The 13,193-nt window shown below is 32.6% G+C and overlaps 3 protein-coding genes across 3 annotated transcripts; all 3 read left to right on the forward strand.

Annotated features, from left to right (window-relative positions):
* Positions 1–1,097: 1,097 nt before the first annotated feature.
* Positions 1,098–3,398, forward strand: LOC141620998 (polygalacturonase-like). The gene is made up of 4 exons (XM_074437728.1): positions 1,098–1,550; positions 1,653–1,942; positions 2,480–2,714; positions 3,171–3,398. The coding sequence occupies exons 1-4, from the start codon at positions 1,098–1,100 to the stop codon at positions 3,396–3,398; spliced, it is 1,206 nt and encodes a 401-aa protein (XP_074293829.1).
* A 2,031-nt stretch (positions 3,399–5,429) lies between these two features.
* LOC141620999 (polygalacturonase-like) lies at positions 5,430–7,489 on the forward strand. Its single transcript, XM_074437729.1, has 4 exons — positions 5,430–5,949; positions 6,081–6,370; positions 6,500–6,734; positions 7,262–7,489. The coding sequence occupies exons 1-4, from the start codon at positions 5,482–5,484 to the stop codon at positions 7,487–7,489; spliced, it is 1,221 nt and encodes a 406-aa protein (XP_074293830.1). The 5' UTR covers positions 5,430–5,481.
* Positions 7,490–10,967: 3,478 nt separating this feature from the next.
* On the forward strand, positions 10,968–12,191 carry LOC141621000 (uncharacterized). The gene has a single exon (XM_074437730.1). It carries the CDS (start codon positions 10,968–10,970, stop codon positions 12,189–12,191), a length of 1,224 nt encoding a protein of 407 aa, XP_074293831.1.
* Positions 12,192–13,193: the final 1,002 nt, after the last annotated feature.

Genomic DNA, 13,193 nt, shown 5'->3' on the forward strand with positions numbered 1-13,193 from the left:
AATAGTTAAAAACTAAATTTAAAGGTTACAAATTTAAGTAATGTGTTAAAGTATCCGGACCCGACGCATCATTTGACCCGAAATGACACGGCCCGATAACGACCCGACCCGAACCCAGCTCGGCCCGAATGAGTAAGCTGACCTGAATGCGATATGACCCGGTCCGAACCGGATTGACTCGACCCAAATCCACAACCCGACTGATCCAGTTGCCACCTCTAAGTCTAACTAATGAAGTTGATACTTGATAATTCGGTCTGATTTAGTGTGTGGTGGAGCTCAGGGTAGTGCACTATGTTTGCAATGTGGATGGCCCATATGTGTGCAGACTATGTTCGAGTTGGTCATTTAAGTTGGGCCGGACCAACTTAATAGGTCTAGTTCTACTTCCAAAGGTTTTGTAGTCGTAGATGTGTATATTTTGGTTTAAACTTGAGACTTTTGACTGCATGATTGCCATGATATACAGTATAAATCTATTTTTTTGTTGACTACTAGATCAATTTTTAATACCATAAATTTTCAATTAAGACAACACTATCCGTTTTAAGATTAAAACCTCTTAAAACGGCATATACTTAACCCGTCTTAAACTTAAGACGGATAGTATTGTTTTAAGTGAGACTTACTGTTTTAGTACTATATCATTATTATCTTGTTACACATCTCGCAATACATTTGATTGTATCCCATTTCATGGAAATATGTAGAGGCTATTTTGTTCCTTTTTTCAAATAACACTCGATTTATTAACTGAAAATGTTCAATTGCATGTATATAGGAGTAGTTTTTATTCGATACATTGCATAAATAGATAGTGAAAAATCAGGAAAATGCTAAAACAAGGTCGAAATCAAAGAAAATAATAATAATACAAAACCAGAAATGAATTATTATCATGTAATCGATCGAGATACAAATCAAGATTTTGTATGTAATAAAGATTCAAGCATAGTCCATTAGTTTAGTATATAAACCACTATTAACAAACGTCTCTTACTCAACCAACAAATACTTATCTAGTACGAGTATTTATTTTTGCGTCCCTCTATTTCCTCGCTCCATTACCTAAAATTCATAATATGGAGCTCATAAACATGACGAATAATTTATTTTACCTATTACTTTTCTCGTCCTTACTCCACTCATTACCATCTTCAGCATCTCGGGTCAATCCTACCGTATCCTCAATTAAAATCTACGATGTAGTGAGGAATTTTGGTGCGAAAGGCGATGGTAACACGGATGCAACAACATCATTCCTTAATGCATGGAAAGCTGCATGCGCCTCATTAACCCCGTCACAAATTTATGTACCTAAGGGTAATTATGTGTTAGGGTCCATATCTTTTGAGGGATTTAGTTGCAAAAGTCCGATCTTATTTATAATTGATGGTACACTTATTGCACGTAATATCGACAGTAAAGAATTTTGGATTGGTTTTCATAACGTTAACGGTCTTCGTATTAAAGGTGGCGTCCTTGATGCTAAGGGTAAAAATTTGTGGGACTGTAAATTAGGTGGTCGAAAATGTCCCATGGGTGCTAAGGTAATTAATTCGTAATTTACGATAAATTACTATAAAATTTCGTCAAAATTTACTTTTTAATCATTTTATTTCGAGCTAAATACTTTATTTTTCCAAATGCAGTCATTGAACTTTGATGACTCGAAGAATATTGTTATTGACGGTTTGACATCAAGAGACAGTCAATTGTTTCATATTAGTATAAATGCTTGTCTAAACGTAAACATGGGAGGTATTCTAGTTACAGCACCCGCTACGAGCCCTAACACTGACGGTATTCACATCGAGAGATCCAACGGAGTAACTATTATGCATTCTCAATTTATGACGGGGGATGATTGCATCTCAATTGGTCCTTTTAACCAAAACCTATGGATTGAGAACGTAAATTGTGGACCTGGTCACGGTATTAGGTAAGGTCCAAACTCAGTCTCTTTATCATTAATATAAATTATGATAAATACAACCCAGTGGGTTATATTTAAGCAACTAAAAAAGGAAATAAATAGTTAATATATGCATTAATTGCATTGATTTATGTGTAATTTACTCTCTAAATTTAAATTAATACTCCCTCCATTTTTTTATATATGACGTTTTACATTTACGATGTAAGCCTTTGACTTTAATATTTACAAAAATATATTTGTTCAAAAAATATAAAAATGGTACCATTAAATTCCTTACGAAAAACTCTTTCACATGAGTATACATATCATAATATTTAGTCTTATATTTTAAGAGATATTAAAGAGAGAAGTGAGTGTCTCGAAATGTGATAAAGTCATATATAAAAAAACAGAGGGAGTATCAAATATAAGAATGATATTAAATGTTTAAATAAAACCAGTAAGTTGTATTTATCATTTCCCTTAATATATATATACAAATATATAATCGTATCCTATTAGACTGTTTTTCGATTTTTATTTATTTGTTACTGTTTTCAGCATAGGGAGCCTTGGTAAGGGTCAAGGGGACCAAGGATTATTAGTGCAAAATGTGACGGTAAAAACAGTAAATTTGACCAGTACACAAAATGGGTTGAGAATAAAAACGTTTGCAAGCCCAATCAAAGGGAATGTTAGAGATATTCACTTTCTTGGAGCAACTATGACCAATGTTGGTAACCCAATCATCATTGATCAATATTATTGTCCACACGGCACGTGCCCACCTGGTCAGGTAATCAATAAAATTGTTTTTTTTTTTTTTTCAAATCGAAAATCTCGTAAATACATTAAATTTGGAAAAAAAATCGTTACTTTTTAAACTTGCGACTAGGTGATATTGTCAATCAAAGATTACTTTGTTAAAAGGTTTGATTTACCATAAATCTTGTCACGAGTTCAGCAAGCAACGATTTTTTTCTCAAATCGGACAACTCATAAAGAAAGTCAATTTGAAATGTTCTTGTTTTCGAAACTTATCACCAAGGAGTTATATTTCGTCAAAGTCTATTCAAATATTAGGTAATTTTTTAAAAAAAAAAAAACGTAAAAATACAGGACTACCATGTAAAATTTCTCTTTTTATACATTATTTAAAACGAATCATTAATCTGAAGCATATTGTATCCATGTTCAAAACTTGCTTATAAACATTAGTATATTATAACCGTTTTTATTGCTCTCTTTATAGGGATCGGCCATACAAATTAGCAATGTGGAATACAAGAACATACAAGGAATATCATCAACACCACAAATTGTAACATTTGATTGTAGTCCTCAGAAACAATGTGATGGTTTACAATTACAAGACATCAAGCTTACTTATACAGGACCGGGTGCTCCTCATTGTGAAGTAAAGAATGCTCATTGGAAAGTAGGAGGACTTATACAACTACCTCCTAAGTGTCTCAACTAATATACCGACGGTTTTATACTTTTATATGTAAAATCACTTTACACAGAAATGAATGTCATATTCTTTATTGTAATATTTTACTTTTCAATTAGTAGAAAAAGTGCCAAATAATATTGGTTTTTTTACTTTTTCTATTAGTGTATCCTTTACGGTTTGGACTACAGAAAGTTATCGATCATTGTTATTTCTCGTGCAAACTAATTAAACTCACAATAAATAGTTACGGAGTACTATTGTACTTTCAAGTTGAGGTTTGGCCTCGGTTAGCATCGCGAATTAGCAATTTGTATTGGATCCTCTGCATTACTTTCTCTTTTCATTTCCTCTTAATGATCTAGATATTATCCCAAAATGATCCAATGGTCACAACATTAAATAATGGATGGTGATATGTACGAGAAATAATATATTAAAATAAACCTATCACAGATTCACAAGTAATAGACCATCCATTACTTTTGAGGTAATGGATAAGATCCTAACTCGTGAAATAGTTACTCACACGGTTGTCTAATAGGTTAGAGAGGTCATGTTCTAAATGTTAAAATAGGGTCTCGAAAATATAAGAAACCGTATTACATATTATATATTTCGATTAAATCAATACATAAAAAAATCATTTTTTTTATTAATTGATATTATTAGAAATCACGTATTTTGAGCTCCTTTTATATTATGGGCCTCAGTTCTAAGAATCTCGTAGAACCCCCTCATATATTCGAGTTGGTACTTGATAGTTATTGTACTGGTATTCTAGTTAATACAAACGAATATATATACTTTCCTTTATCCTTGTGGATATCGAGTAGTAAAATAGATTTTCACTTTACCATACCCACGTAAATGATTATACGAAATACGTACTACATAGGAGTATTACCTTCAAAAGCCACTTAATAAAAATACGGGACCAATTGGGTAAATAAAGATGGATTTTAGAGATGTGTAGGATTAATCATTTAGGAAAGATCAAATAGAGAGGAGAGAACCATTCGCCGAAGATAGGCTATGAGGCGGCCCAAAAAAATAAAAAAACTCCTAAATTTTTCCGCCTAAATGAATTTGGTTATAATTGGGCTTTCATTATATCATATCTGTAATTGAGCTTTTATTATATCATATCTATAATTGGGCTTTCAATATATTATATTTACAAATGAATTATAATGAACTTTCACTTTTCTACCTATTAATGCAAAACATAAATAATAATAATAAATTTTACAATTAAATTCCAAATTAACTTAAATATCAGTTGTATAATTGTTATTTTCTTTAATATTCTTATCTAAATAACAGCGCATTCGCGAGGGATCTGTACTAGTTCATATTAAATTACTCTTAGGCAAACTCTTTGTACAGTCATTTAAGCTAGATCGCCTTATTAGGTCTACTTATAATATTAATTAGATACGAAATAGAATAAGACCACTAAAAACAAATATATATCAAATAGCGAAGATAGAAATTAAAGAAGTGTTATAGCTAGAACATAATTAGATACGGAATAGAATACGACAACTAATACAATTATATCAAATAGTGAAGATAGAAATTTCTAGACGATGATGATGCATAGTAGTCGGAGTAGGAGATGGAGACAAAGTCGACAAAGTCGACAAAGTCCAATGCATGCATGGTATCATGTTACGTAGCTCGCAATGTCTTTGATAGTAAGGAAATATTTAAAGGCTATTTTATTCTTTTTTTTTAAATAATACTCAATTTATTACGTGAAGATGTACAAGTGTATGTATATTCGGCTATTTTTTTATACATTGCATAAAGAGATGTCGGAAATCAGGAAAATGCTAAAGAAGACTAAAATCGAAGAAATAAATTATAAATAATACAAAATCAGAAACGAATAGATTATAATTAAATCGATTGATCGAGATACAAATCAAGATTTTGTAGTGTAATAAAATTCTACTTGACATAGACAATTGGTTTAGTATATAAACCCGTATTAGCAAACCTCTTTTACTCAACCAACAAAAAATAATAATTTACTACGAGTATTTATTAATTTTCACGTCTATCAATTTATTTCCTCGCTCCATTACCTAGTTAAAATTCATACATGGAGCTCATAAACATGACGAATAAATTATGTTACGTATTACTTTTCTCATCCTTATTCTACTCATTGCCATCCTCAGCCTCTCGGATCAACCCTACCGTATCCTCAATTAAAATCTACGATGTAGTGAGAGATTTTGGTGCAAAAAACGATGGTAACACGGATGCAACGACATCATTCCTTAATGCATGGAACGCTGCATGCGCCTCATTAACCCCGTCACAAATTTATGTACCTAAGGGTAATTATGTATTAGGGTCCATATGTTTTGAGGGAGCTAGTTGCAAAAGTTTGACCTCGTTTATAATTGACGGTACACTTATTGCACGTAATATCGACCGTGAACAATTTTGGATTGGTTTTCACAGTGTTAACGGTCTTCATATTAAGGGTGGTGTCCTTGATGCTAAGGGTAAAAATTTGTGGGATTGTAAATTAGGTGGTCGAAATTGTCCCGTGGGTGCTAAGGTAATTAAATTCGTAATTTATGATAAATTACTTTAAAATTTTGTCCCATAGCATTATATTCAAAGCTAAATACTTTTGTATAAATTAAATCATATTATTTCGAGCTAAATACTTTGTTTTTCCGAATGTAGTCATTGGACTTTGATAATTCGAAGAATATAATTGTGGACGGATTGACATCAAGAGATAGTCAATTCTTTCACATTGCAATAAACGATTGCCAAAACGTAAATATGGGAGGCATTCTAGTTACTGCACCTGCAGATAGTCCAAACACTGACGGTATTCACATTGAGAGATCTGAAGGAGTAACTATCACGCATTCTCAATTTATGACGGGAGATGATTGCATCTCAATTGGTCCTCAAAACCAAAATTTATGGATTGAAAACGTAAATTGTGGACCTGGTCATGGTATCAGGTAAAGATCTAACTCAATCTCTTTATCTATAATAATATGCTCGTATACAATAATACAAATCATATTTCCATTTTTTTTTCAATATATGACATATAATTTGATTATTGTGATTGTTTTATCTTTTTTCAGCATAGGGAGCCTTGGTAAGCGTCAATGGGATGAAGGTTTACTTGTGCAAAATGTGACGGTAAAATCGGTAACTTTGACGGGTACACAAAATGGGCTGAGGATAAAAACGTATGCAAGCTCAATCGAGGGAAATGTTAGAGATATTTACTTTTTTGGAGCAACTATGACCAATGTTGGCAACCCAATCATTATTGATCAATTTTATTGCCCGCATGGCAATTGCACAACTGGCCAGGTATTCAATAAAATTATTATTTTCTTATCGAAAATCTCGTAAATACAATTAAATTTGGAAAAAATCGTTACTTTTTAAACTTGCGGCCAGGTGATATTGTCAATCAAAAGATTACTTGGTTAAACGGTTTGATTTACAATCTTGTCACGAGTTTCGTAAGCAACTATTTTTTCTCAAATCGGACATCTCATAAAGAAAGTCAATTTCAAATGAAAATTATTCGTCGTTTTCAAAACTTATGACCAAATATTAGGCAAAACTAAAAGAAAAAACTAAAAATATAGGACCACCACAGAAATTCTTAGGTCCAATGGAAGGATAATTAATGTGTCTTCTCTAGTCAATAAGAAGTCTTTATAGCTATATTTATCTTATATTTACTTTTATATTATTGCTTTTAAATAGGCATAAAGGCTTTTTATTGGCTAGGAATGAAGCACACAATAGTTGTCCTCCCGGAGTAACTAAGACCCGTGTTCAAAACTTGTAAACATTATATTATAATCTTTTTGTTGCCCTCTTTATAGGAATCGGCCATAAAAATTAGCAATGTGTTATACAAGAACATTCGAGGAATATCATCATCACCCCAAATTATAACATTTGATTGCAGTCTTGAGAAACCGTGTGATGGTTTACAATTACAAGACATCAAGCTTACTTATAAAGGACCGGGTGCTCCTCATTGTGAAGTAAAGAACTCTCATTGGAGAGTAGGAGGACTTATACAATTACCTTCCAAGTGTCTCGTCTAATATACCGACAGTTTTATTCTTTTATATGAAAAATTGTTTTATACAGGAACGAATGTCATATTCTTTACTGTAATTATTTTACTTTTACTTTATTTTCAATATAAAGAGTTAATTGTAATCGACTAATCGTATCCTTTTTAGTTTGGACTAATAAATTTATCATCAATCATTGTTATTTCTCGTGCAAGATAAACTCACAATAACTAGTTATGGAGTACTATCTTTTTCACAAATTCTTATTTCAGACCGCCATATCCGTCTGAAATGGTCAGACTAATACCATTTTCTCTCACAAAAAACCCATTTAGGGTGTGAATGGGAAAGCAGATGGGGTGTCCCACCACCCATGTGCTTCTCACTTGTGAGAGGTCTTATTGCGGTCTGAAATAAGTCGGTTTAAAGCAAGACGGACTGATCCTTTTTAGTTGTTCGATTTCCAGTTGTTGTTTGGTCGTCATTAATTTGTTGAATTGCTGTTGTGTCTTAATTGTATTTTCGATCATAAGGAGTCTTTAGCTTGTCCTCCAAGACATACTAAAAAATTACTATTATATTTTAATTTTAGTGACTTGATTAATTGTTGGTCTGAATTAATTGGAATAATTGCGTACATTAAATTTTTCCCTACTTCGGTTCAACCCTGCATTTGATCGTCCTAATCGTACACTTGCAGATTGTTTTTGATCACGTACGTCGTTTCAACTTTCAAGTTATACACAAGATTTATAAATTCATAACCATGAAAAAGCGAATCGAGTTAAATTTTGTCACATATATAATGGTAAGTTATCTACTACTTACATTCGATGGATCGATGATCACTATGATTATTAACTTACATTCAAGATATGGTTTAGATAATTAAGTGTTTCTTTTTTAGTGGAAGGGAGTCGTAAGATCAATTTTGATACTGTCGGGATTTGAGTGCTTCTAATCTTAAGTATTCTAAACTATTGATATAATTGGTTCTCTCCTTTTTTTTCCCTAATCTTTGTGCCAAAATTAAAAGTAAACAAATGAGCAGGACATATAAACTATATAACAGGGTTTCAGACTTAAAGGTAAATTCGAGTTAATCAATCTTTGTTATTCAGTTATGGCTGAGTTGGTTTTCTTAACTCTTAAGGGGGCGTTTGGTTGGGGGTAATTAGGAAAGGGAAAGAGAATAAGGACTCATGATTCCCTTTGTTATTGTTTGGTTAAGCAAATTAATGATACCCTTTACCCATCTATCCTATTAACAAACCTTCTAATAATTCTAAACTGATACCACTGCCCCCCCCCAGGGTTTAGAATTTCATTCCCTTCCTTACCCATCTTTTTTTCTACCTTCACTCAAAACAACGTAACCTTAAAAAAAAACAACGCTGCTCAACGCGCCTGTCGTCGCCTCACCGCCGGTCACCACCCTCACCGTCTGTCGTCGCTTCTCCCTTCTCTCTTCAATGTTTGTCCTCTTTTCTCTCTAAAAAATTCAGCTTTTTATATTTCGTTTTTTATTTTTAATCAATGTTTATTTGTTTATCAGAAGATAAATTAGGGTTCCTGGGTGGTGGTCTGGTGGCCGATGGCACGGCTTGAAACTATCATATATCCCATCTGCTGAAATTTTGTTGCTCAGGATTTCAATTATCCAATTGATTTGCTTTCTCTTCGCTTTACTAGTCTTCTATGTAAAGTGTAACCTATATGTACATCGTGGTTCAATTAATGCTAAAGCCATGCGATCAATTTCGATTCTCTAAATATTAGTTGCCTGTTTTCTCTTCAATTTAGTCGTGGATTACAATTACTAGTCAATAATAGATTGTATAATGTCAATAATAGATTGTTATAATCATTAAAATCCGTACAAGAATTCATTCTTAGTGTCTCATTGTTATAATAAATCGAAGCCAGTACAGCCGGAAAAGGGGGAAACCGAGGGACAAGTACCGGCGACCGAAACAAGGTCAGTCGGAGGACAGGTTCACCAGAGGGATGACCACTGGTGGTGAAGGGAAAGGGTGGGTAAAATAAATTGAGTGACGAAAATGAAAAATATGTAAGGGTAAAATCGTAAAAAGCATATGTGAAAAAGTAAAATGCGTATGTGAAAAAGCACAACCCAAAAAAATGAACAGGAAAAAATAGTTGATAAGTCGTAACATTAAAAAAACGTATGAAAAAATTTGTTTAGAAGAAAAAATCGTAATATTAGATTGATTCCTTTCTTTAACAACCAAACAACCACAAAGGGAATAAGGGGATAAATCATTCCTTACAAGATCATAACCAAACAACAAGTTTAATTCAAAGGAATTCTATACCTTACCCCTCATTTCCCTTACTTGATCTCATTCTCTTTCCCTTTCCCATACCAAACGCCCCCTAAGTCTAATATAAATCTATGATGTGGCCTGCAGGTTATAAGCTAGGGTACGACGACAGTCTTGTTCAATTTATTGATTTTTTTTCACAAAAATGGTGTTAATTAATTATTTTCTCTGTTCCGGTCAATTGTTGTTCTTTAATTTTGACATAAAAACTATGGAAAGAGGATGAGGTTAATTATTAAATGACAAGTAAACGAAATTGGGTGTGAAAGATCAAATTGTTCATCAAATAAATTCTTAAAATAAAAAGGAGAATAATTAACTGAGACATCTCAAAATGAAATAAGACAACAAATGACCGTACTGTAGGAGTAATATACAACAAGTTCTATCTAAATTAAACCTACTTATCATCTTGATCACTAATCTTATATTTATCTTAATTTTCTTTCTTTTATCCTTGTACAGTACAAAATAAAATAGGTTACAATAATTCTCTTTTAAGACGGATATATTTTTCTTAAGATTAAAACTGGTCAAATATGTTAAATAAGACAAAAGTGAAATACCTAGGGAATACTAAGATGTTTGTCATATTTATACAACTATTATTATTTGACTCGTCTTAAGCTTGACAGTTACTACTTTCATCTTAACTGTGAATTTGTGTAATGATAATTAAATAAAATGAATTCTTTTGTTATCTTTTGAAAGATTGTGCACCAAGCCACCAATGTTACTACAGTAAAATCTTAATTTCCAACCAATCTAAAATAATCTACAATAAATTCAAAATTAAACTTCACGGTTTACAAGAAAAATACAGTAAAAAAATTTCATTATACTGTATTATTTAATTAACTTTTGCCTTGTCTTCCAAGGCGTTTCTTTGAATTTTAAGTTTCACAAATAAAATATTCATGCATGGCAATTTTTTATTTTTTTCCATATTATTACCTGATGCGCGTCCCAGATAACCTGAATTTGTTTTCTTTTCGTATATTTTCCAAATCCTACCCTAATCAGAAATATCAGATACCAAGTATTTGGTAATACCGTAACTATATATATATAACGGTTTTCCTAACGTGTTTCACATATTCAACATAATTATATCTCTTATCAACAAAAATTATACATACTCCCTACTATACATCACAACAATGGCTTTCAATGGAGAACTCTACGAGATTTTTTCGTGGTTACCACCAAAACTACTTTACAAATTATCACGCAAAAGCAAACCATGCTCAGAATTTCTATCAGAAAGTCGATTTGTTGAGAAACAATGTCGAAATTCTGAAATAAAATCCGTAGAATACATCCTCACACAAGATGATTCTAGCCTACATAGTAAGGCTCAATACTTGAAACTTTGCACATTGGGTGATCCCGATCACGCTTCCAATGCTAGACTGTCATCCTATATACCGTCTGAAGAACTCAATGACTTAAAAAACCATAGTCGCGTCATTGCTTCTAGCAATGGTCTGCTATTATGTCAAACGTATAATTTTCAGAAACCTATGAAGTTTTTCTTGTGTAACCCTGCCACACGAAGTATCGTGTATATTAAGCCGCCTAGTGAAGACATTGATACAAGTATTGATTCGATGATCTTTATTTGTGGAAAAAATTACTCGGAAAAACCGAGTAAATTTCCTATGGATTTCACCTTATTACTATTTTATAATCCGTCATGGTCCAATAATCAGAATGTATATGTCCTACAAGACGGTAATTGGGAATTGAAGAAAGAAAATCTATTCATTGGTCCCGGGAACGTGGACTTTCAAAATCCCGTCCATTGTACTGACGGCCTCTACTTACTATCAGATGCAAAACGTACCGAAAATAATTGTGGTACTATTCCCTATTATTTGCTTCACTATGACATCCAACATGGTACGTCAAGGATTTTGCCCTTGCCCAATGAAGCACAGGACGACGATATTAATCATACAAGTATCAGTATATTCGGATGGGAGAAAAGTGACATGGATCACTCATCTTTTCGGAGTATTTGTTTGGTAAAAATCAAATATTCCGAGATAATTTCTATATGGACCCACGACATTGGTCATATGGACCGTGAAAAATTAATATGGCGCGAGACGTCTATGATGAACAAGAGTAGAGAACATGATTTAGGTATCGAAGGTTTTGTTCCATGGCGGCCGAGTTTTGCAATTATCGAGAAGAAATTGATAATGGCTGCTGGAGGACATGTTTACAGTTATTGCTTGGAGGACATGAACATGTTACGTAAAGCTAAACGGGTGTCCAATATTAATGGCTATTCGACCGGACCTTTTCGGTTTTATAGCTATTCCTCCACTCTTCGGCCTTGTAACAAGGACATCATTACCGGACTAATGTCGTCTTAGACGACTTTTAGGACGGTCTTATCGGAAAGTTGTTTCATTAGCGTTTAAGTTCTTTGTATGGTCATTAATTTGCATTGTTGCTTTGTTGTCTCAATTGTATTTTCACAAGAAGTCTTTAGCTTGTCCTCCAAGGCATATTTAAAAAATTATTATGTTTTATTTTGTATTAATTATTAATATCGAAATTTAAATTTTACCCTAGTTCGATTTAACCTGCATTTGATTGTCCTAATCGTAGACTAGCAGATCAAGATCGTTTTAGATCACGTTGTTTCAAGTTATACACAAGATTTATAAATTCGTAACCCTAAAAAAGCGAATCGGGTTAAATTCTGTCACATACGTCATCTGAAGATATACACGATTTATAAATTCATCCTAAAAAAGCAAATCGAGTTAAATTTTCACGTATATAATCTAAGCTAGTACTTCCATTCAATGGATTCGATGATCACAGTGATTATTAACTTACGTACATTCAAGATATGGTTTAGATTTTTAAGTGCTTCTTTTTTTAGTGTAAAGGAGTCACGTGATCGATTTTGATACTGTCGGGATTTGAGTGCTTCGAATCTTTTATATTCTAATCTAATTAATTTATCATCATTAAGTACTTAGAATATAAAGATTATACAAAATCTCCATCACTAAAACATTACTATATTTTATATATAATGTTTGCTTATGTTCTACTCTCCTTGATTTTGAGTACATACCAAGAAACACAAACAGTGGATCCCACCAAACTTTACTCACCAAGACTTTTGTACCAATTAGTCTTGACTCTTGACGGTTATCACCGTCACAAATGAGAATTTATTATGCTGATTTAAGGCTTGTTTATAATCCTAATCACAATTGTCAAATGTCAATTTTAGTCCACATTGATACTAGCAGGGTCGGTCGTCTCTACTGACCTATACAAATCTTTAGATTCTTAGTCAAATTTTCGATTTCTTTTCCAGTTTACCTTATTCCGTTAATAATCTACTTCCAAGAAAG

The sequence above is a fragment of the Silene latifolia genome, chromosome X, assembly GCF_048544455.1.
Source record: "Silene latifolia isolate original U9 population chromosome X, ASM4854445v1, whole genome shotgun sequence".
Taxonomy (NCBI): domain Eukaryota; kingdom Viridiplantae; phylum Streptophyta; class Magnoliopsida; order Caryophyllales; family Caryophyllaceae; genus Silene; species Silene latifolia.